At 32.7% G+C, this 23,587-nt stretch overlaps 1 protein-coding gene across 1 annotated transcript in view; it reads left to right on the top strand.

Annotated features, from left to right (window-relative positions):
* Nucleotides 1-23,587, top strand: part of kuz (zinc-dependent metalloprotease kuz) — a 116,021-nt gene that overhangs the window by 78,647 nt on the left and 13,787 nt on the right. Inside the window, exons 10-12 of the mRNA XM_085820992.1 lie at nucleotides 15,737-15,835; nucleotides 20,138-20,331; nucleotides 21,568-21,782. Of these exons, the coding sequence (XP_085677118.1) occupies nucleotides 15,737-15,835; nucleotides 20,138-20,331; nucleotides 21,568-21,782 (508 nt within the window). The remainder of the gene's footprint in view (nucleotides 1-15,736; nucleotides 15,836-20,137; nucleotides 20,332-21,567; nucleotides 21,783-23,587) is intronic.

The raw sequence follows: 23,587 nt of genomic DNA, 5'->3' as shown, positions 1-23,587 counted from the left end.
TCAGAAAATGCCGAATTCTGGATACTTTAAAATTCCATATAGTTGAGCATATAACATAGTTGCCAACTCTCCGGATTTAGGCGGGAGACTCCCGATTTTCGACCGCTCTCCCGCCAACCCGATTTACAATATATTTCTCCTGACTTTTTCTTATTCTTAAAATTTCTCACGATTTTTATGGAACTTGGCTTAATACTTTGCTATATGAACAAAAAAAAAAAAGTGCTTTTGGATGTCTGAAAGCAACTGAATTTTCTCTAGATTATATCTAAAACAAAAACTTGCGAATTAGATAACTTCTGCTTTGTGAGTGTGAGCATATACGTATCCAGAAACGTCGTTCTCCAGTTCTCCAATGGGCATCGTCTGGCACACAGTGGAGCGTGTTACATGGTTAATATATGTTATGAGCGTCCTCATTGGTTAATATGCGTGTGACCTGGCATATATTAACCAATGAGGACAAAGCAAGCTGTTATATGGATGTTCTTTAGTTATTTCGGTCATTTTGTCCTGAGTTGTGCGAGTGCACGTGCCTTCGGAAAATAGTTTTAGAAATTATCATCTTTTGTTATGTCTGCGAGAAAGGTGAAATACTCTTGTACGTTTCAAAAATCGTACACAGTTGACTTTCCTTCCATTATTTCTTCAAGGAAATGTAATAAATTTGCGATGTGTTCCGCCTGTCCTTGCAATTTTTCGATTTCACATGGTTATAAGGGCGGATGTTCTCAAACATGTGCATACACAAAAACACAAGGACAACATGAGTTGTTTTGAAAAAAACAAAAAATTAAATTTTTCTTCAGAAACAAAGGATCAAAAAGTTATTAATGCAGAATGTCTGTTCTCTGCCTTTTTACTGGAGCACAACCTGCCACTGAATGCATCAGATCATGCTGCAGCTTTATTTTAAAAAATGTTTCCCGATAGTGAAATCGCTAAGAAATACTCAAGTGCAAGAACCAAAACAGGTTCAATTGTTAAAGAAATGGATTTGAAAAATAAATCTTCAGTTATTGATTGCATTAAAACAGCTCCGTTCTGCCTCTCTACAGATGGAAGCAATAATACTGATTCAAAACTGTATCCAATTGTTGTTTCTTTTTTTAATGCAGAGTCTTCAGAAAATGAGTGCAGTTTACTTTCTGGCCCCACTTTAGAAGGACATTTGACAGGCTTTACTATAGCACAGCTAATTATTAAAACTTTAAAAGAAAATGTAGTCCCTCTGGATAATTGCTTAGCACTTGGTGCCGATAATGCACCAGTATTGGTAGGCTTGAAGACTGGTATTGCAAGCATCTTAAGAAAGGAAAATTCAGATTTGCATATTACAAAGTGCACCTGTCACCTGTTTAATTTAGCAGTCGAAAAAGTGGCAGCTTCTTTAGCAATAAGTGTGGATGAACACATTGTTGATATTTATTATTATCTTGAAAGGAGTTCTAAAAGGAAGGAAAAATTGAAACATTTCCAACAGCTTCATAACAGCAGTTTACAATTAGAAAACTTGGATGAAGTTATAAAATCAGCTAGGTTTGACACCCAGTGGAGTTTAATTGGAAAACTGAAAGATGCTGATGGAATTTTAAAATATAGTGAACTGTCTAGAATTATGTTGGCCATCTTGACAGTTCCCCATAGTAATGTATAGTGTGAGAGGATTTTTCAGTGTTGTTGCGAAAACGAGGACTAAATTTAGATCTAAAATTAATGATGACACATTAGAAAAACTTTTATTAGCGAAAGCAGGCCTACGTGGCAATTGCTATGAACAAAATTGTGAAGTTTCTTTCTTAAAGAAAGCAAAATCTGCGACTTTTTATAAAATTTCTACGAAAACTGATTAAAGTTTTTTTTTTTTTTGTTTTGTTTTTCGTTTTCTTAAACAATGCAAGTAATAAAAATGTTTTTTATGTGTAAAGTATTTTTGTGTTGCTTGCATTTAAGAATTAGTTACTATTTAAAGTTTATTCATTATTAAAAACTACATTTTCATCATTTAAAAAGTCTTTTTAACACTGTGAAAAATCTCCCGATTTCTTAAAAAAAATCTCCTGATTTTTGAGTGTCATAGGTTGACAAGTATGATATAAAAATTGGAATTCATGCTAGAAAATCAAATAAGTGAGAATATCATCAGTTCCAAAGTTATAAGATGGTCTTTGACCAACAGACCGTCGTTCTGTTGGTCAAAGAATTGCAAAAGCAGTAGAAAATTCCAGTCTTATTTGCTACTAACTTGAATATCAAAAGCTTACAATTATAATTATATGAGATTTCTGGGGGGGAGGGCATTTCAGTTATAAAAGCCAATGTATTTCGATTATTTTGAAATCCTGCCAAACACGAAAGTTAGTGGAGATGTTGCCAGTCATTATAGTAGAAGTTTAAAGGAACTCATTTTTCTTTAGTTAGATAATAAAGAGATGCAAATAAGGGATACGGGATGGGGGGGAACTTTATATCCCTCTTGTTAATCTCTTATTTTATGAGTTGCATATAGTAGGGGGGTTATATCGTAATTTGGTGTATCCTGTAATTTTGAAAATACTTCACTTCATGCAGTCCCAAATATTAATCTTTTTTTTTTTTTCTCTGCCCCTCTGCCCCAAAAAATGTAAGGAAAAAAATAAGCTTAATCCTGCTTTACAAAATTAAACTGTTCCATCGAGAATTAATCGGATTACATTAAACCAAGGTACGTGTACCAAGGTATAACATATACGTGTTAATAACATTACGAGCTCCTATATTGGTATTACAAATCTGTCATTTACTGAATTTTTTTGGAGAAAAATTTATTCCGGTTTGTTGAATGCTTCACCTCTAACAGGGTTTGTAGCGGTCCTTGTAAGTGCTTATGAATCCTTATATTTGAAAATAAAATATAAAAGCCTTCATAGGTGCTTACTTTTTCTTTAAAGCCCTTATTTTTTTGTTTTTAGTGCTTATTTTTTGCTCTTAGTGCTTTTTTTTAAATAAACGCACAATTTTCCCCCGTACCATAGCCGAAACTAAATAAACTTTTCTTCATAATATGGAATATCAGATGGTGAATCATACTCTTGGAAAGAGCTTTTCCCCCTTTCTCTGTATTAACATAACCTTTGGTGTGCACGGAGAGTACAGTCAGGTGCCCGTCGTTCTGTTGGTCAAAGAATTGCAAAAGCAGTAGAAAATTCCAGTACATTCGGCATTCTTTTCCTCCCACCCAAATACTACACACATTTGAATTTCTATCAAGATCTTGATAATTTGCATTCTCGTTCCGCTTGGTCAGTTCATATTCATGTTTATTATGATCGTTATGCTTATATTATGAGCATATGTATGAATGTTTATAATAACATAGTTGCAGTAACTGCTGAAGTATAGTAATCTTCCAAAAATGGGTGTGTTTTAACACAGATTAGCTTTCTAATTAATAATATTCGGAATGGCTTAAATAAAGGGAAAGTAATCGAATAGTCAAAATAATTTCATTTTTGGGGCCAATACATTATACAGTACGAAGGTTGAAAGGTTCTCCCCTTTATCCGCAAAATCTCAAATATTGAAACTGTTACAGTTCACTGCAAAACAAGCAACGGACTTTTTTGTTGTTGTTGTTTGTTTGCCATTTTCCAATCTGGATTGAATAGGACTAAAAGTTCTGCGGTCTGCCAACTCAAGAAAAGAATGATTCTATTCCGGAAATTTAATGCAGTCTGTTGAAAATTAGAATGACCCCCCCCCCCAGATTGGCAAGTCTCTTTCTTTTCCTTTATTTAGTTCTTTATTTTTCCAATAACGGCAGCTGTTGAATCCGATTGCATAATATCATGTAGGGAAGAATTACAGTGCACTTATTGCGCAATAACGTTTGCGATATTTTACAGAGATAATTAATTTTGATGTTCGGTCCGAGATTTGTTTATGAATACTTAAAAGAGTTTTACTGTGCTTGCTAAGCAGAATATTTTTCTGTTCCGTTGGTTTTTTTTTTTATATGATGCACATACCGAAATGTCAAAAGTATTTATTTAGTGGAAAAATCTAAAGCACGACTACAGTCTATCCCCCCCTCCGCTCCTCTTTTTCAAGTTATGCTCGACTGTCCGAATATTTGCCAATTTTTAAGTATGCGGGTAGTTAAAGTTTACTGTTAAAGGATGACTGCATGAAGCAAATTTCTGTCTTCTGATTTCAGAAATGTTTCTCTTTTTTGCTTAAATTACTTTGCTTGCTATATCTGTTAAGGGAAAACTGATATACAATGAAAATTTAGATTTAAATTAGTTAAATATCAATATAAGTGGAAAAATAAATTGTATTTATTATTAAGTTCCAAACGAATTGAATAAATATGCCTTATTATTATTTATTTCCTCTATTTTGAACTGAAATTTCATCATTAAATCTTGTGATATAGTTTAGTTCTGCATAGTTTTTTTTTTTTTCTCTCATTGTAAACTAGTTCTGTAAATTGAACTGTTATTTAAAATTTAAAAAAAGTAATTATTTTCCATGGTTGAGGTAATGCTTATTCTCTCTTAATAAATACTGCATTTCTCATATTTTAAATTACGAGTTTAATTTTTAAGGTTATGCAGTTGTGTATAATCTAATTAGACAAGTGCTTATTTTTTTCTTAAAATGTGCTTGAAAAGTGCTTATAGGTGCTTATTTTTTTAACTAAAATGTGGCTATGAACCCTGTCTAACTATATAGTTTGGGCTCATTTTGATGGCTGCTGATGCCAGTTGTAGAGTTCCTCACTTTGGAATTCTAAGTTAATGTTGGAAGTGAGAAATCTAAGAACTGATAAGCGAATAATCGCTAGAGTTCGGTGACAAGAAACAACAAGATAGAAGGGTAACTAACCCTTTATTATTCCAATAAGATTTAACAAAACTCTGCCTGGGAGTGTACAAGCAAAGCCTGCACTTGGGCTTGAACTTAAAAGGCTAAGAATTAAACTAAAACTAAGATTAACTAAAGAAGTATAGCCGAAGCTATCAAGGTTCAAATTGAGCTGGCCCCTTAACTTATTTGACTACGAAGTTTAACAAGGGCCTGAGTACGGCCGAGCGTAATAACAGCTTTGAGAGAGAGAGTGGCCAAAAAGGCAGACACGCATAAATCAGAAACTCTGATTCTCTTTGACTCAGTAACTTCGTGGTTTAAATACCGCTCCTTCTCATTAAATATTCAGCAATTTCCAAAACTAGGTTCTGGCCGGAAGTAGTAAGTTGAAGTTTAGAATTTGACAGGAAAGGAACTTTAAATTAAAATTTAACTGTTAATAAAATTAACATAATCCTTACACAGTAATGTACAATGACAGATGTCAGCAGTGTGGCTTCTTAAAGTTTTTGTTTAGTTCCTTTTGATCTTATGCAGTTTTCCCTATTGCTATAATTATTCTTTTCAAATGAATAGAAATGTAATTTATTAAAAATTGCAACATCCATCCATACCTTCATTGTTAAAAAGTAGCTACAGACATATAAAGATAAAAGTCATAAAATAGTACTCACCTGTTATCGGGACCAAAATTAAGAAATGTATGTATGCACATGTGTAAGTATGTATGTTCATATATGTGTGCATGTACAGAGGGTGTTCACACATTTTTTAGACGATTTTGGTAAGTGGTAATAAAAAATCGTTTGCTGCAAAAAAAGTAATTGCAATTGTGCTATGTTATTAAAAGTCAAAATTATCGTCTGTGGCTTGAAAGTTTTGTTTTTATTCAAAATTGTGAATTTAGAAAAGCAGTGGTTCGAAGGCTACATTTACGCTCTTTCCGAAGAGAAATATGCATACTCCGTTATCCAAAAACGATGTGAGAGTCATTGTTTTGTGATATCTAAAGCGACGATAGGTAATATCATCAACAAGAAAGGGAAAAAACGTCTACTTGGAGCCTCAAGTGGGACAAAAATTCCAAACAAGTATCCAAGGAAAAAAAACGGACATCTTTGACTATTGCAAAGGTATGTTGTTTAATGTTAAAAGAAAATCCCCCTAGTCAAAGGACAGTTGCAAAATCATTAAAATGCTCGGTGTCCACTGTAAACAAAATGATAAACGTCGATTTAAATCTTAAGAAAGCGAAAAAATGCAATGTGCATCGTCTTCTTCCAAAGCATATCGCTCAACGCAGGACACGCTGCAGAATTCTATATGAGAAACACTTATCCAAAGAAAAATGGAAAACAATTGTCACAATAGATGAAGCATGGGTGTATTTAAATGATTGTAACAAAAAATGAGCCATTTATTATCATAAAAGGGAAGGGAAAAATTTAAGTACATGGTTCAAAGAATCGAAAGAAAGTTTTTCTAAGGGATTCATGATCGTTGCTGGTTTTTCTTATAATGGCAAGTTAAAAATAAAGAGAGTGCAAAAAAATGTCAAGATTAACTCCAAATACTATCAGGAACATATTTTATTGCCAATTTTTCTGAATGAAATACCATCGCTTTACCCACAGTGCCATTAGTCTGTGAGACTCCATCAGGACAAAGCTAGCAGACACACATCAAAATCCACTGTAAATTTCCTAAAAGAAATGGAACAAAAAATTGGTATCAAGGCCATACCCTTCACTAATATCCCTACTAAATCTCCCGATGTGTCACCTGTGGGGTTTTTGTGCTTTTGGACTTTTAAAAACTGCATTATCCAAACGTTGTCCCAAAACCCTAACAGGACTCTGGAAAGGTGTTCGGGAGGAATGGGATAGAATACCTCTTCTGCCACTTCAAAAGGCATTATTATCTTGGAAATTGCGGTGTCGAAAGATAGTCCAGAATAAGGGATGTCAAATAGAACATTTAAAACACAAGAATTTTATGTAATTTAGTTTTGTGAATATAATATAGTTCGTCTAAAAAATGTGTAAACAGCCTCTGTATACATACATAGATTTCTGAATCTGGTCCTGATAACAGAGTACCCATAAAATAAATCCGTGAATATAATTTTTGCATTTACTACTATATGAAGGCCTAAGATAATGTTACATTTAAAAATACATACAGTATTAAAATAAGAGTACATACGTAATACAACTTTACACATTTATTTATAAATAATATATTTTTCAAATATTTTCTCAACTTTTCTGTTATATGGAACATGTAAGCACCTGGTTCCAAAGCCATAGATTGCATTATACTGTAAAATATGTAATAGGTTTATCATTATTGCAGTAGACATTAATGATGAGGAAAAGACGTATAACTTAGTTGTAATCCTAAGCTATTATTTTTAGTAATGTTCAGCTAAAACTTACTCAAGTTGAAATAAAGTTATAATTCTGTAATTCTCTGTAACCCAAGAAGGATACAGCAGAATTACCCACAAAGGCTAAAAATTGCTGAGTACTTATCAGACTAATTCACAGCCTCTTATTTGTAGCTTGGCTCAGAAGGGAATGGCATTACCAAAATCATTTAGAAAAGTCAATCTAAGAATCTCAAAAGTGTTTGTTCAAAAAAACTCTCAAAATACTAGAAACTTTACTTAAAACTGCCATGTGTCACCAGTATGCCAACAAAATTATCAACCGAGTCTCAATTAACATCTACAGGTTATATTGCTTAGGAGGGGAGGGGGGAAAGCTGTCAGTTTTCATTTCCAAAGTAATGGGGAAAACATTCAGCTGTTTCTATATAAAGAATGTGTGTATGTGTTTTTATAATATCAGTAATATAGATGTTATATATATGTATAGTATAATATCAGTTAATGTTGGCTGCTGAATATGGTATTTATTTGCAGATGCCCTTTTGTTATTAATTTTATCCCTTGAAAACTTTGAATTATGCAGTGTGTATTATTTCTTAAAGAAATGCTTCAGTGAATATAGCACATTTAAAAACATATATAGAGATAAACAAATATACAGGCTCAGCTACAAATCAAGGCAACATAGGATCTTGATGGACAAGGATGTGTACTAACAGTAATTCATGTTAATTAAGAAACATTCTATATTTATTAGAAGAGCTCCTGCATTTACAGAAGCTGACATCTGGGTACTTACACAGTCCAGTCACATTAATGTGACCACGCGTCAAAAACCAGGACAACCACCTTTTACAGGGCGGACCTCTGCGAGATGTGCAGGAAGAGAGTCAATAAGGTTTTTAAAGATGTTCACTGGGATGCTGAGCCACGCCGACTCCAGTGAAGTGCCCAGCTGCCCTAGATTACGCTGTTGAGGATCCGTGGCGCAAACAACCCGATCGAGATGGTCCCACAGAATCTCGATTGGGTTTAAGTCCGGGGAGTTGGCTGGCCAGGAGAGTACGGTCGACTCATCCTGGTGCTCTACCAAATCACGCACGTAGACTGTGAGCTGTATGACACTTCGCATTGTACTGCTGGTAGATGGCATCATTCTGAGGGAAAACAATTCGCTTCTAGAGGTGGACATGGTCCGCAAAGACAGGTGCGCACTTCTGTTGATCCATCGTGCCTTCCACAATGATGAGTGCCCTCAGAGAAGGCCACAAAAGCATTCCCCAGACTATAATGCTCCCTCCTCCCTTACGGCAATTGTTGCAGAGTGTTTGCTTTCCGACGTTGCACGCCGTGTACACCAACGTCCATCTGTCCGATGGAGCATAAAACGTGATTCACAGGAAAAAGCCACCTGTTGCCACTCAGTGGACGCAAAGAATGGACGTCCGGTTGCGGTACTGGCGTGCAAATTCCAGCCTTTGTCCCCGATGAACTGCAGTCAGGATAGGTGCAATCAGGCGTCTGCTGCGAAGGCCCATACGCAGTAACGTTCCGTGAACCGTCGTTGAGGAGACACTGTTGGTAGCCCCTTCGTTCATCTGGGCGGTCAGTTGCTCAATGGTCACACGTCTATTCGCCGGAATGTGTCTCCTCAGCCGGGGTTCTCTTCTGTCATCCATAGCCTGTGGTGCACCACATTTGCCACGTCGCTGATTTTGGATAGTGCCATTTTGCCATGCACGGTATACTTTTACCACGGCGGCACGCGAAGCCCATTTTACAAAATTACCCGCTTTGGAAATGTTTCCACCCTTGACCCGAAAGCCAATCCTCATGCCCTTTTGCACATCAGGTAAATCTCTTCGTTTCTGCATTGTGCCAACGACTGCAATGTTTTCTGATTCTCACGAACACCCTTTATAGACGCTTCAATGCAATGTGCTGCCACGTACCTTCTGTCACTGTTTATTTCACTTTGACGTCGAAAGTAGATGATGGTCACATTAATGTGACTGGACTGTGTAGTATGAAGCCTGGTAGAAGATGTATTAATGATAAGTAAATTATGATATTATTTATTTCTTTAAAGGGAAGCATTGGTTTTAGTATTTTATTGCTAAATGGTAGCTGTCTAAGGCCTAGATTTTGCTGGTCCTATTATTTCTTTGTGAAGCTTAGTTATTAATTTTTGAATTGATTGTTTATTTCATCCTATTTCACAATGATGCTTATTTATTTAGCCTTTGTTAGATATTAGTTAGCCAATTCTAGCTATCATCCAGTCACTTCCTAGTTTGTTTTAAAGCAATAAAATATATACAGCTCAAATGATGATCCCATGTATTTCTTTATTATCACTGTTTACTTTTCCTTTCTATTCAAAGTTGCAAGGGCTAATAAAAAAATGAAAATAAAGCCATCTAGATATGAATAAAAAAAGAAAGAAAGTAGAAAAAAAAAGTAGAAAACATGCACTAAAAAGTAGTAAAAAAAGAAGAAAAGAAAGTAAAAAAAGAAAGAAAGAAGGTAGAAAAACTAGAGAGGTCTCTGGTATAATTTAAATGAGAAGGATTTGCAGAAGCTGAAAATTTGCAAAGTGTAACATTGGGATACCTATGTCAAGAAGTGGGCAATTTAAATGCTGATAATTAAGACATATCACTGCAAGAACAACTTGAGAAAGCATCTGATATGTAATCTAATGAAGCTTGAATATTATCTGATGAAATTATTTTAGTCTACCATGTGCAGAGAAGCAAAACAAGTCATAAATTTGAGCATAAAGCTTCAACATAGAACATGAAGACCTTGAAAATGATTCGTCAGATCCATTGACGTTGCTGTTATAAATAGCATCAGAATTTGAGATTATCTAGAATTATTAAGACCAAAAAATGAAAAATTGTTACATAGCCACAAAGAAAAAATTTTTGTTTGTGTTCTTTATACGATTTCTTGAAAACCATGAATGATTGTTAGATTGATGGTTAGTGTATTTGAGGTATCTTGATGGCCTTTCTGTTTTTCTTGTGAATTATTTAAAAGAGATAACTGCAGTACTCGCATGAATGCTGGAAAACATACACTACTCAAAGCAACATAAAGCAAGTTTGACATTTCAAAACATTTACATGTTTTGAAAAATGAAAGAAGATTTAAAAGAAATAGGGAAATTGCTGTTGATTATTAAAAAAAAAAAATAAATAAAATAAAAAGACAGAAGACATTGGAGAGAGATTCTAAACAGACAAATTGCAATTCTTCAATATTTTGTTAAAACTAATTAAATTCTTAGCCAAACCATCAGCAAAATATTTGAAAAAAAAATAGGAATTTTTTTCAACTTGTCCAGTGATTTGATATTGCGGGAGCATATTTGAATAATTATAACTAGACAAATGAAACATCAGTATTTGGGAAAGAATATTCAAAATGAAATTCGGTTCTCTTTGTTATCAGGACCAGAATCAAAAGTGTATGTATGTATGTATACATGCATGTATATATATATATGGATTTATATGTTCTTTTATGCATGCATATATGTAAGAAAGTATGTGTGTATATATGCATACATTTCTGAACCCAATCCTGATAACAGAAGAGTACTTGAAATTCTTATTTTGATGGAAGCAAAAGTAAAAGATAAAAATCAAATGCAGAGTATTTATGGCAAAATATTGTTCATGCACGTCAGATGAGGAAAAAAATATCTGTAACAATAAGCTACATTGAAATAAGCAGAAGCACTGTAGAGTCATTTGGTTATTTTGAAGCAGGAAATGTGAAAAATGTGCAATGCCCATGCCAGGACTCGAACCCTGCACCACTTGAAATACGTGTCAAGTATGCTTCCAATTACATCACAAAGGCATGCAGAAAGGAGGGAGAAAATACCTTATGACACTTTCAAATATGTAGAAGTTTCATGAGGTTTCTGAAAGCCAAAGTTCTACTCACTGACCTGTCCTCAGGGACTGACAGCATTATTGTGGGATTTTTTTTAAGAATAATCTTCAGCTTGATAACTGTAAGAGATCAGGGTTAGGACGATATATGAAAAGCAAACATACTGGCATTCAACACAAGATTTTGGATTTGAATAGCTTAGCGCTATATGCTCTGTGTGGGTATCAGTCCTTAAAATTAGTAATTAAAGATGCTGCTAAATCATATGTAGAGCTAGTCTCTCTATTTGAAATCCTCAAATGTGATCCACAAAAATTGTGTTCTTAGGCTGAAGATCTAACCGCTGAACTACTTGTCATGAGAAATTTGAATAGAGCCTTTGAAAGTACATAGACAAGTAATGTTCACATAGGCCTGACTGATTTGAAAACTTAAGATTCAGTATGACATTGCACAAAAGAGTGAGCTTTTAGCTCAGCAAATGAAATGTGAGATAATAAATTACTTTCTTCTCTCATCATTTGATATAATATGCTTTTCTGAAATAACCATGTAAGCAAATTACCCACATATGACATATTATGGTCAATTTGAACTTTTAAAAGCTATGAAAAAGTTCTCGATTACATGCAGGAATAGTAGACTTAAAATTCCTGTGGAATTGTTAAAAATGGTGGATGTTAGACCATTAGAATTTGACTTTAAAAAAATGAATATTTAATTATGAATATTTAGTGAAGTTCCTGTAGATTTAGAAAAAGGGTTTTAAAAAAATATTAACATATTATTCTATCGACAGTTAAAGATTGCGAGATCTCGCCAAAGTTGCACCATTCGTTCCTGTGAAATTTCGAAGGAACTAACACATCTTTACTGAATAAGGAATTGCTATTCAACCCACTTTGTTTTTCCATTTTATAAAAAGGCTTTCCTCTATTTCTACCATTGCATTTCTCTATTTCTACTATTCTTGTTCTGTCCTTCTATTTTATCGGAAGCTTTGTTTAGAATACTATGAGTACAAACTTCCTACAGGTAATTGTTCCAGTCTATTACTTTTTTTATTCAGCTGGCTGATCATATTGTATCCATTAATAGACACTTTTTTAATGGTAGAATTCCATAACCTTAAAAATAATCCACTGCTTGCTATTCTGTAGAAAGTAGGTCCCAGATGTTAATATTTTTCCCCCTCCTTCAAAATACAAGGGCGCAAAATAGCAGTTTCTTTATATCTTTGTTCATAAAACCAAATGTAGCTTATCTAGAATCAAACAGGGTTACATCAAATAAAATCACAGATGTTAGGAGTATTTTGTTATGTCACACTTATGCATAACTGGTGTTGACTCGCTCTGCTTGGCAACAGTTTCCTGGTCGACGGGATAATAGGTAAGTACCCCCCCATTAAAAAAAAAAGATTTAATCCATTTATAGATAAAACTGTTTCTTCTTAGACAGTGATTTGAGCAGTTTTAATGGTGAATGTATACTTGTAATTTCTTTATGATCATTGAACGTTAGGAACTCATTAATAAAAACTGCAAATCTGTAACACATTTTGACACAAAGGGTAACTGAGGATACATTAGGCAGCCAACTGTATCGTATATTTATTGTATTTAATTTCTAGAATGGCAAAAACATAAAAAGAAGTTGCTTCTTTTATGAACTCTTTACAAGGTACTTATCCTGACGTATATGACATATATCCTGATATTTTTTTTTGATTCCATTATCAATAGCTGCAACAGGGAGATTTTCTAATCTGAAATTGATAAAACCTTATTTGAAAAAATGTTTAAGTGCTAAATGTTGGAAGTACTTACAACTTCTGTCAACAGAAAATGAAATTTGCTCAAGAATTACAATATGGTGCCATCAATTTTGACTTGCTTGTATAAAAGACCTATAGAAATAATTAATAATAACCTGCAAATATTAAAAGTGCAGTTTTTTAATTAACTAAATGAATGCATGTTTTGAGTAGAAGTACTAGTTTGTTTAATATACTTGGCATAATTGTATTGTTTGCCTAGATCACCAAAGTGCTGAAGTTAATATTACGGTCTTCTGTGCTGCAAAGAAGTTACTTAAAATTATCAATTTGAGTAAAATTCTTTTTATTCATACAGTGTATTTTGCATGGTACCATGAATCAGAAGTTTTTAAATCATGCTGAAAAAGCTTAAGAAAAATTGCGTGAGGGAGAAAAAAAAGGGTGTAAATATATTATCCGTATATGCTTTTGAAAAGACTAAGCAGCATTTTAAATTTTCCAAATGTTGCAAAAACAGTGCTCCATTGTCAAATATTTTAATGTATATGTGCTTCAAGTCATCAGTAAAGATTGAAATTGCAATTAATGTATTTTTACATGTGTTGATTTAATTGGTATTTTCTGATTATACACATCCCCACCTAACAGCTATGAACTGGTTGCCAACTTTGGAGAGAAACATTTATTCAAATATCCTTACATCTATTTCACTGATGTATTCAGTGCTGCCTATTACTTTATATTCTTTTTCCACAGAAGATAGACCCATTTCCATAATTTCAAAACTTAAATAAATTTCTTCTTTGTGGTTCCTCCATCTTATTAAGCTAGTATAAACTGACAAAAAGAAGACATCTTTTTTTGCCCTGCCTACTGTAAAAACGTGCACTTCCTTCGAATCATTAATTATTTTGCTTTTTTATTTCAAGAATTGAATATTTGGAGACTTGAAAAGCAATTTGAAATACCAGAAAATTACCAAATATTATTATCTACATATTTCCTTTTCTACCTCATTTTATTAGCTATTTATTGTCTATGTATTTTTAGATGCTACATCTGTGTGCATATATATATATATACAGTGGTGGCCCAAATTGTGGACACTTTTGGAAATTTTTATGTTTTTGAACTTTGTATGCTTATAGAAAATGTTACGTTTCGCAAAATGCAAACTTGTATACAGTCAAAAGTCGTTAATCCGGAATGATCTATAATCCGGACCTCAAAGCTACAAACTTTCTACGCATGCACACAGGCATTTATGAGTGCATGTAAGACCTTTACGGCTGCGAATATGCTTGTGCGCATGCGCGTTTAATGTGTAACGGACAGTATAAGCTAAGCTAAAATTATCTAATTCAGTTAATGTTGCAGATTGCGTTGTTCCTTAATCTTCGAATTGGATCCGGCTTATTATTTTTTGCAGACTGTTTGAGCAATTTTATAAAAGTAAGCTTGAACTTTCGATTATGTCAAATAGAATTTTCGATATATATATTTACTAATATGTAAAGGATGTACAAAGTGAAAGTGTGTTTCGAAATCCGAAATCTGTTTATCAATTTCATGCCGCGGCGCGCAATGAATTGCAAGTTGATCTGTCAGCACTATCCTTATCTTCAGGGCAGATGTTTTTATTTTATTTGGCTTATAACTTCTTACTAAATGTAGTATTTCATCTCGATGTACTCCGTCTTTGATATGATTTAAATCAAGTTCCTCGTCATTATAATTCGCTTTCGATAGTGAAGAAAGTGACCCAGAGGTTATTGAAAACGAAAAAATTTTGATTGACAAATTAGTCGGTATTCTCAACGCAGCAATTATAGGACTTTAACAGCGGAACTTTGTAACTAAACAAGAAATTATGTCTGTTTAATAGAATTAAAGAGAAAGTATTATCACATGAAACGAAACAACTTACATTGAAAGAAATGTTTAATACAGTAAACAAATAAATATTAAGCTTTTTCTTTTTGTAAATTTTGATACCCTTTAGATCATAATTGTTCTTTATTTCATAAATTATGGTTTCATATTTTTAATTTTGTAATTTCTCCATGCCATTTTACCAGATTTAAACTGATGATCTATAATCCGGAAAAATCGATAATCCGGAATCGCCGAAGTCCCGACGAGTCCGGATGAACGACTTTTAACTGTATATATATAGGTTGGCAGACTTTTCATATCAGTTCTCTTTAAGTTATTTCCACTATTCTAATATTTATTTTAATACTAGATTATAACACATACAAATAAGCAACTGCAGGAGAATTATTTAAAAAATATACAATAAATATGAAATGCCTATAAAGTGCTAAGTAAATAAGTAGATAAATAAATATTTACAGTAATTCCAAATAGACAAAATACCATTGTACAACAGAGCACAGAGAAATATAAATGTTTATATAGAAATTTTTAATAGACTAAGAATGCAAACGTGTCATTATTATAATTTTCTTTTTAGAAAAATGCCTATTTTGGAATAATGAACTTCATAGTAATATATATATATTTTTTTTTTAATTTTTAAACTTATTTTTTATTTTCACTTAGCGAAAGGGAAGAATACTGTGTAAAAATTTTGTTTCTATTCTACTATTGCACTTATGTACTGAATACTCGTACTGCATTATCATAAACTTCTGATATATTTTACTTATATTATCACAATGGCATGGGATTAATGTGAACTTTTATCTGATCGTGATATTGATTTTTTGTTTTTTGTTGTTTAGTGTATTTTATTCGTAGCAAATACTATATAGAGTTTTTTAATGTTTTATTTTTAATAGTCCAAGCCGAGGTCCTTGTTGTGATTCAAATTGCCAGTATGTGAGAGAGGGTCAACTTTGCAAATCTGAATCAGATTGCACAAGGCAGTCACGTTGCAAGTATCCTTTTACTGCCATTTGACCAGGTTTTTTTTATACACATTGAAAAAGTTAAAACTTAGATTTTCTTTTTAACTCTTTGCACTTGAAGTACTCTAGTAGCAGACCTACTAACAACTTGAAAATGTAGATTACCAATTATGAAATTACAAAGTAAAATTTAATAACAAAATGTAGATTGTACTATCTTTAGAGCTCTATACTTCAACACGAACTGCATTCAGCTTTGAAGGCTGTTTATTTCTTTAGGCTATAGTCTTAGACTTGTTTACCTGTCTTTTAAAATGACACATTATCCCTTTCTTATTTGCTTTCATTGTGTGAGGTATGGACCGCACCATGAATGAACTTCACCTGTTCTTTTCTGATCAAAAACCTACTAATATATATATATATATATATATATTAAATAAAAGTAACTAAAAAAACCTATGACCTTCACTAAAGCTGTAAAGTAATACACGAATAATTTATAATTAGAAAACTTTTTATATACCGTCTCCAAGGAACAGAAATTCAATTAAAACCATGAATTATTAAAAAATGTTTAGTTAGTATTTTAATTAGTATTTTAAATTAATATTTTCTAGACCTCTGCTGCTTTAAAAATATATATCTTGGCATATAAATTATATTTTGAATTGGATTTTTTTATGCCTTTTGAACAAAAATGTTTAAACATGCATTTTCTAAGAAGTTTGGCCAACAAAAGTTTACCTTGTATAATCACTAAAAAGCTTTTAATATTCCCTGACAGGATATTCAAGTGGTAGACTAGCCTTACACAAAGTGTTAAATTATTTATTAGAATTAACAGCAATAATTGTAACCTGCACTTCCATCAATTAGGATTTTAATTTTAATATGATTTGTTCCTTTTAAATACACTGGTCATCAAAATTAAAGTATAATGAGAAATAAGTTGCATCCAATGCTCAATGCTGCAATTATTTATGTTAACATGAATTTGCACTTCCGGGCATACACAGATGGAAATATGCAAATTTGGGAATTGACAATGTGACATATAATGGATGTATGTTGAAATTCTGGTCTGTAGTGTTGTTTAAAGTGAATGTAATTTCTCAGAGTGATGAGTATTCAATAGTTAGGCTCAAAGACCTCATTTAAGTGAAGGTCAAAAGTGGCGAATAATTATTAGAGTCAAAGGAAATCAAACACAATTGAAGGTTACTCAAGATTTGAATACCCTTCAAAAAGTGTCATATCAAGAGTATGGAACTGCTTTTTAAGTACTGGATCATTTGAAGTTAATAGACAGTCTGGGCATGGGTGACCAAGAGCAACTACTGCATCAGAAAACCGTTTTCTGTCATTAGTGGCTCAAAGAAACCTTGAAGCGACTACAAGAGACCCTCAGGCTGCCACAGGAACTCGAATTAACTGTTCTACTGCTGCAGAAAAGCTTAATGAGTTTGGACCGTATGCGAGAAAACCGTGCCCACTCAATCCAACTTCCAGAGGGGCATGTTTAAAATGGTGCTGTCATCATGTTCAGTGGAGCCCAGACAACTAGCCTCGAGTATTGTTTACTGACAAGTGCAGATATAGTCTGAACAGTGATTCTAGATGTGTTTTGATAGAGGAAGCAACTTGCCTTCCATGGTCTGTAGAATATCCCATTTCTCTGACTGCAGTTTAATGGTTTGGGGAACAGGGTTTGTAGCGCTCCTTACAAGTGCTTATAAGTCTTATATTTGAAAATAAAATATAAAGCTCCTTATAGGTGCTTACTTTTGTTTTAAAGCCCTTATTTTTTTGTTTTTAGTGCTCTCTCTTTTTTTTTTTTTTTTTTTGCTTTTAGTGCTTTTTTTAATGAACGTGCATTTTCCCCCCCGTACCAAAGCCAAAACTAAATAAACAACTTTTCTTCCTTATATGAAACGTCAGATGGTGAATCATACTCCCGGAAATAGCTTTTCCCCCTTTCTCCAGCATTGATGTAACCTATGGTGCGCGCAAGAGTACAGACAGGTGCACGTCGTTCTATTGGTCAAAGAATTGCGAAAACCGTAGAAAATTCCAGTACATTCGGTATTCTTTTTTTCCCACCCAAATACTACACACGTTTGAATTTCTATCAAGATTTTAATAGTTTGCATTCTCATTCCGCGTGGTCAGTTCATATTCATGTTTATTATGATCGTTATGCTTATATTGTGAGCATATGTATGAATATTTATAATAATATAGTTGCAGTAGCTGCTGATATAGTTTTAGTGCTGAATAAACTTCCAAAAATGGGTGTATTTTTACACAGATTAGCTTTCTAAGGAATAATGTTCGGAATGGCTTAAATAAAAGGAAAGTAATCGAATAGTCAAACTCCCTCCCCCCAATACATTCTACACTACGGAGGTTGGGAAGTTCTACCCTTTCTCTCTAAAATCCCTAATGTTGAAGCAGCAGACTTTTTTTTTTTTTTTTTTTTTTTGTCACTCTCCAATCTGGATTGAATTTTTGCGGTCTACCCAACTCAAGTGAAGAATGATTCTATTCCAGAAACGCAGTCTGTTCAAACCCAGATTCGTAAGTCTCTTTCTTTTCCTTTATTTAGTTCTTTATTATCCGAATACCAGCAGCTGTTGATTCCATTTGCGTAATATCATGTATGGAAGAATTACGCCACACGTATGGTGCAATAACGTTTGCGGTATTTTGCAGAGATAATTAATTTTGATATTCAGTCTGAGATTTATTTATAAGCACTTAAAAGAGTTTTACTGTGCTTTCTAAGCAGAATATTTTTCTGTTCCATTGGTCTATTTTTATATGATGCACATATCGAAATGTCAAAATTATTTATTTAGCTATGAAATCTAAAGAGCGGCTACAATCTTCCCCCCCTCCTCTTTTTCCAGTTACGCTCGACTATACGGAATATTCAGCAATTTCCGAGTATGGGGGTTAGTTAAGGTTTTACTGTTAAAAGATGACTGACTGCATGAAGCAATTTCCCGTCTCCTGATTTCAGAAATGTTCCTCTTTTTTACTTAAATTACTTTGCTTGGAATATATGTTAAGGGAAAACTGTTATGCAATGAAAATTTAGAAAATGTTCAGAATTTTGATTTAAGTTAAATTATTTAAATATTAATATGAATGGAAAAATAAATTGTATTATGCCAAGCGATAAATTGTATTATGCCAAGCGAATACAATTAATATGGCTTATTATTATTTATTTTCTATATTTTGAACTGAAATTTCATCATTAAATCTTGTAATATGGTTTAGTTCTGCATAGTTTTTTTCCTCTCATTGTAAACTAATTTTGTAAATTCAACTGTCATTTAAAAAAGTTGCTTGTTTTCCATGGTTGAGGTAATGCTCACTCTCTTAATAGATATTAATTTAAGGTTATGCAATTGTGTATAATGTAATTAGACAGGTGCTTATTTTTTCCTTAAAATGCGCTTGAAAAGTGCTTATAGGTGCTTATTTTTTTAACTAAAGTGTGACTACAAACCCCGGAGAAGAATCATGACAAATGGCCACACCGAGCTGCATATCTTTCAAGGACGTTCTGTAACTGATCAAAGATATGTGGATGAGGTATTGGAACCCCAAATTAGATTGCTTATGACTGCTGTTGGTTTTGCTGATGGATGACAATGTTTGGCTTCTTTGAGCAAATGTGTCAGAATGCGTGCAAAAAGAAGATATCATTTGAATTGATTGGCCACCTTACTCACCGGACTTGAACCCGATTGAACATGTGTGGGATGCCTTAGTGCATAGAATTTCAGTGCACCCAATTCCTTCCCGGACCCTTCAGAAGCTGAAAAGTGCACATTTAAAAGTGACTTGCAATTCCACAAGACGTGATCAACACTTTGGTAAGTCTATAAAATCGAGATATGAGGTATGAATATCTGTTTGAGGTGATGAGGTATGCATATCTGTCTAAGGTGCCCAAACACCGTATTAAAGAAAAATTCTTTCCGCAAGAGGTGACTTTATTTTTCCGTCATATATTTACTAATGCTTTGGTACAAATTTCTATTGAATAATTTTTCGTTAAGTATCATATGACTTTTATTTCTGTCATTATCTTTTAATTTTGATGACCAGTGCATTTGCTTTATGTGCATCATTTTTGTAGAAATGAACTATCAAAACTTTATTTGTACAGTTTAACTTTTTTTGTTTTTATGTGTTTTCAAAATTTTAAGGCATTATTTATAACTTTGCCCTCATATTCTCATTGCAATATGTTCAGTATTTGATCATTTAAACTACAAATATACTTTTGTGAAGATTTCTTAACATAGTGCTTAGTGGTAATGCAGCGGAATGTCCAATGCCTGTGGCTAAACCTAATCGAACCATCTGCAATGAAGGTACACAGGTGTGCTGGAATGGTGAGTGCATTGGTTCTATTTGCCAGCGATATGACATGGAAGAATGCTTCTTGACAGAAGAGCATCAAGCTAAACCTGAACAGATGTGTGAAGTTGCTTGTCAAGATCCTGGTGAGTTTTTAGGATTATAATTTTATATTTTATGAAGGAGTGGTAAAATGTTGGGCATGTTACCAGCAATGTATGAAATACTGGCATTCTGTAGAATAACTAAACATTTTTAGGCAAAGTATGAAATATGAGAATTATTATATACTTTACCTAGGCATTTTATCGAATGGCAAATACTCTTTAAGCAAAGTGTGAAAGAAAGGTCATGATAAGGCTATTATTTAAAAGATGTTATTTTTAAAAAATAAAGATTTTTTTTGAAAAAATAATGAAAGATTGCCATTAAAAAAACTTTTATTCAAAATGTGTAAAAAAAATTAGTGAGATGATCTTGGTACACCATAATAAATTTACATTCTCCGTCTGGTTGAAACTGGAAATCAATAGATATCTACCTGGCAATGAGAATTAAGTTCAGGAAAAAATCATAGGTTTTACGACAGTGCCCTATTGAATCTTTTTTTTTTTTTTTTTTTTTTTTTGCCCCTGGCAGGGCTCATGAAGATGGATGTGCAGTTCTGTATCATAACATGTAATGGTTTGTGTTCTGCTGAAAGTTCTTTCAACATTTTGTTACATCCTCTGTGTCCAATAGCCGAATGAGTTTCATGAAGTAGTGTTTGCTATTTTATCATTTGGCATTCTATGGAATGCATAGTCAATGTATAAAATGTTTAATCATTTCATACATTGCCAGCCAGTTTTTGGCATTCTAATAGAATGTTTATGTACTCTATATAATATTGTATTTCATGCTTTGTTGATAACAGATATATTGGAAAATTTGATGATGTTAATTATTAGGCATATTTACATATTTTCCTTGATTTTTTAGCCAAGAAAAATGCACTGTTTTAATTTGATAGTTGCTTTTATCCGTTTTTATTAAAATACTTTTATGAAACAATTTAGTGATTGGTTTTGAGTTATCCGATCTTTTGCATCCTCTAATAAAATATTTAGTTAAAAAAGTCTCTATGTGATTACTGGCTGTAAAAATTGCATGTATTTGATACCTGGTTGCTACGTGTTCCTTTTTTTATTTTTAATTTCTGTTCTGAGAGTATTTAATGAAAAGTGCCATATTGATTATTGTATGAAATTGGCCGAAAGAGCTTTTAAACAAATATAAATGTTTGAGGTTTATTTATTTATTATTTGAACTTAATCTTATCAAAACAAAAGTGATCCCTGTAATTTCTTAAATTGCTATTAATATTTTAATTTGTTTCATAGGGAAAGAAAGTACTTGTAGAACTACATATGAGATTTCGAAAATGAAGAATATAAGTGGTATTAAGTTGCGTCCGGGTTCTCCATGTAATGATTTCAAAGGCTATTGTGATGTATTCCAAAAGTGTCGAGCTGTGGATGCTGAAGGACCACTTGCTCGATTAAAAAATCTTCTTTTTAATCAGAAGACTTTAATGACCATTAAACAGTGGGTTACGGTAAGAGAGATATTTATTAAGCCTATAATGATATCTACTTAACTGTATAATAGAAGCAGTTACAAAATTAATGGATATATGTTAGTAATTTTTAGTAATGAAATAAAAAAGACTTAAACTATTAAAAATAATATGTGTCATTTTTATCTTCAAGCCAATAATTCATCATGTGTATTGTGCTAAATACACCTTATTATTTTAATACTTTCATTCATACTCATATTATATTCATGCTATTTGTTTTATAATTGGAAAGTACATGTGAAGTTTTTATAAACAGAGTGTATTTGTTTACCAAATTTTCCTTTCATTTAAGAGTATAAAAGTTTAAAACCAATTCAGCAGGTGGGTATACCTTTTCTTTAATATAATATTCTTCTGCATTTGATAAAGAGTTTTATTCAAAACGTTTCCCTATCATTTAGTCCTTTTCTTTCCACCGGTACTTTTCCGTACTGACATTTTCTTTGTATATAAATATGTTAAAAAATGTGATAATTTTGCATTTACTTGAATCCTGATTATATGATTCCCAAAGTCTAATTTTATTAGTTATTTATGTGCAAGCAATCCAAACGTAATGTAAAGATTAGAAAGGAAAAAATGTTAACAAAACTCGTGTATGACCTGTAATCTACAAAATTGTCTTAATCTTGCACAACCCTTGTCCCCAAGGTGTGCAGATATTGGAATTCTACTGTAATAGTTTTTATAATTCTTTTACACTGTACTCTCTTTAATTCATTTATTATCCATGATAAATTCAATCCATATAATGATCTTTCTAAAATAGTTACTAATTCTTAGAAATGTGAATTGCTTATGATATTGGACTTAGTCAATTGAAGGAATTTACAAGAGTAACTCAACATTAATAGGTTAAACACTTGATCCTTCTTGCAGACTTTCGGTAGATATGAAAAATTTTGTCTCACCCAAAATTTACTTCCCACTGCTTTCCGTTAAATTTGAAAGATTTTGCTGTCCCTTAATTTTTGGCTTGATGCTTTTCAAAATTCTTAATACAGCCGCATCAGCTCTGGCACTTGTCCTGGGTTTATCTGAAAAACAAAGCTGTTATTTTCAATTCAAACTACATTAAATGTAGTTTTTTGGCTCATCAGTATCATTTACAAAATTTATGTTTTTGCACGTGGAAAGAAATTTTTCAAGTTTTTTCATATCAATGCACTCTACATTTTGCAGTGGAATTAGCTGAAGTCTGTAATCATTGCCATTCATAATGTCAACATAAAAGGCTACATTTCTCCTTGGTATTCAATTACTAATAAATAAATAATAAAAAAAAAGCTTAGACATTGCTGCAAGAATCATTTTTTAAGCTGACTTGTGTTGATATCATGCGGTGATGGAAGCCAAAAATATTAAATTATGATTCCCTAAGTTGGCATCAGGGAAATAAACTATTCAGTAGGTGTGAAATCAACAATGTTTCAATGTAGAATTTTTCGGTCTGAGATGTATGCCAAGCAGAAACATGGCCATGAAGCTAAATTATCGATTGTACAGAACTATGCTAATAAATGATTGTTTCTTTATTTTGGAGATATTTTATTTCTGACACCAGCAAAAGCTGGAGATGAATGTCAAAAGTTTTTTGACAAGGTGGGGACAGAACATGATGCATTCAAACAATTGTGTTACAGAAATATATTTTCCATTCTCTAAAAGGAATTGCTCATGCTAGAATCCATGGATTCAAAAAAGAATCACAGTCATCTTCCAAATCACTGATAAGTAATGAAGGCTACACTTGGGGCAGTTGCACTAAGTGCACAACAAAT

The sequence above is a fragment of the Stegodyphus dumicola genome, chromosome 1, assembly GCF_044657685.1.
Source record: "Stegodyphus dumicola isolate Sdum_Otavi_A_Nest chromosome 1, ASM4465768v1".
Classification (NCBI taxonomy): domain Eukaryota; kingdom Metazoa; phylum Arthropoda; class Arachnida; order Araneae; family Eresidae; genus Stegodyphus; species Stegodyphus dumicola.
This window is presented reverse-complemented; position numbering and strand designations above follow the sequence as displayed.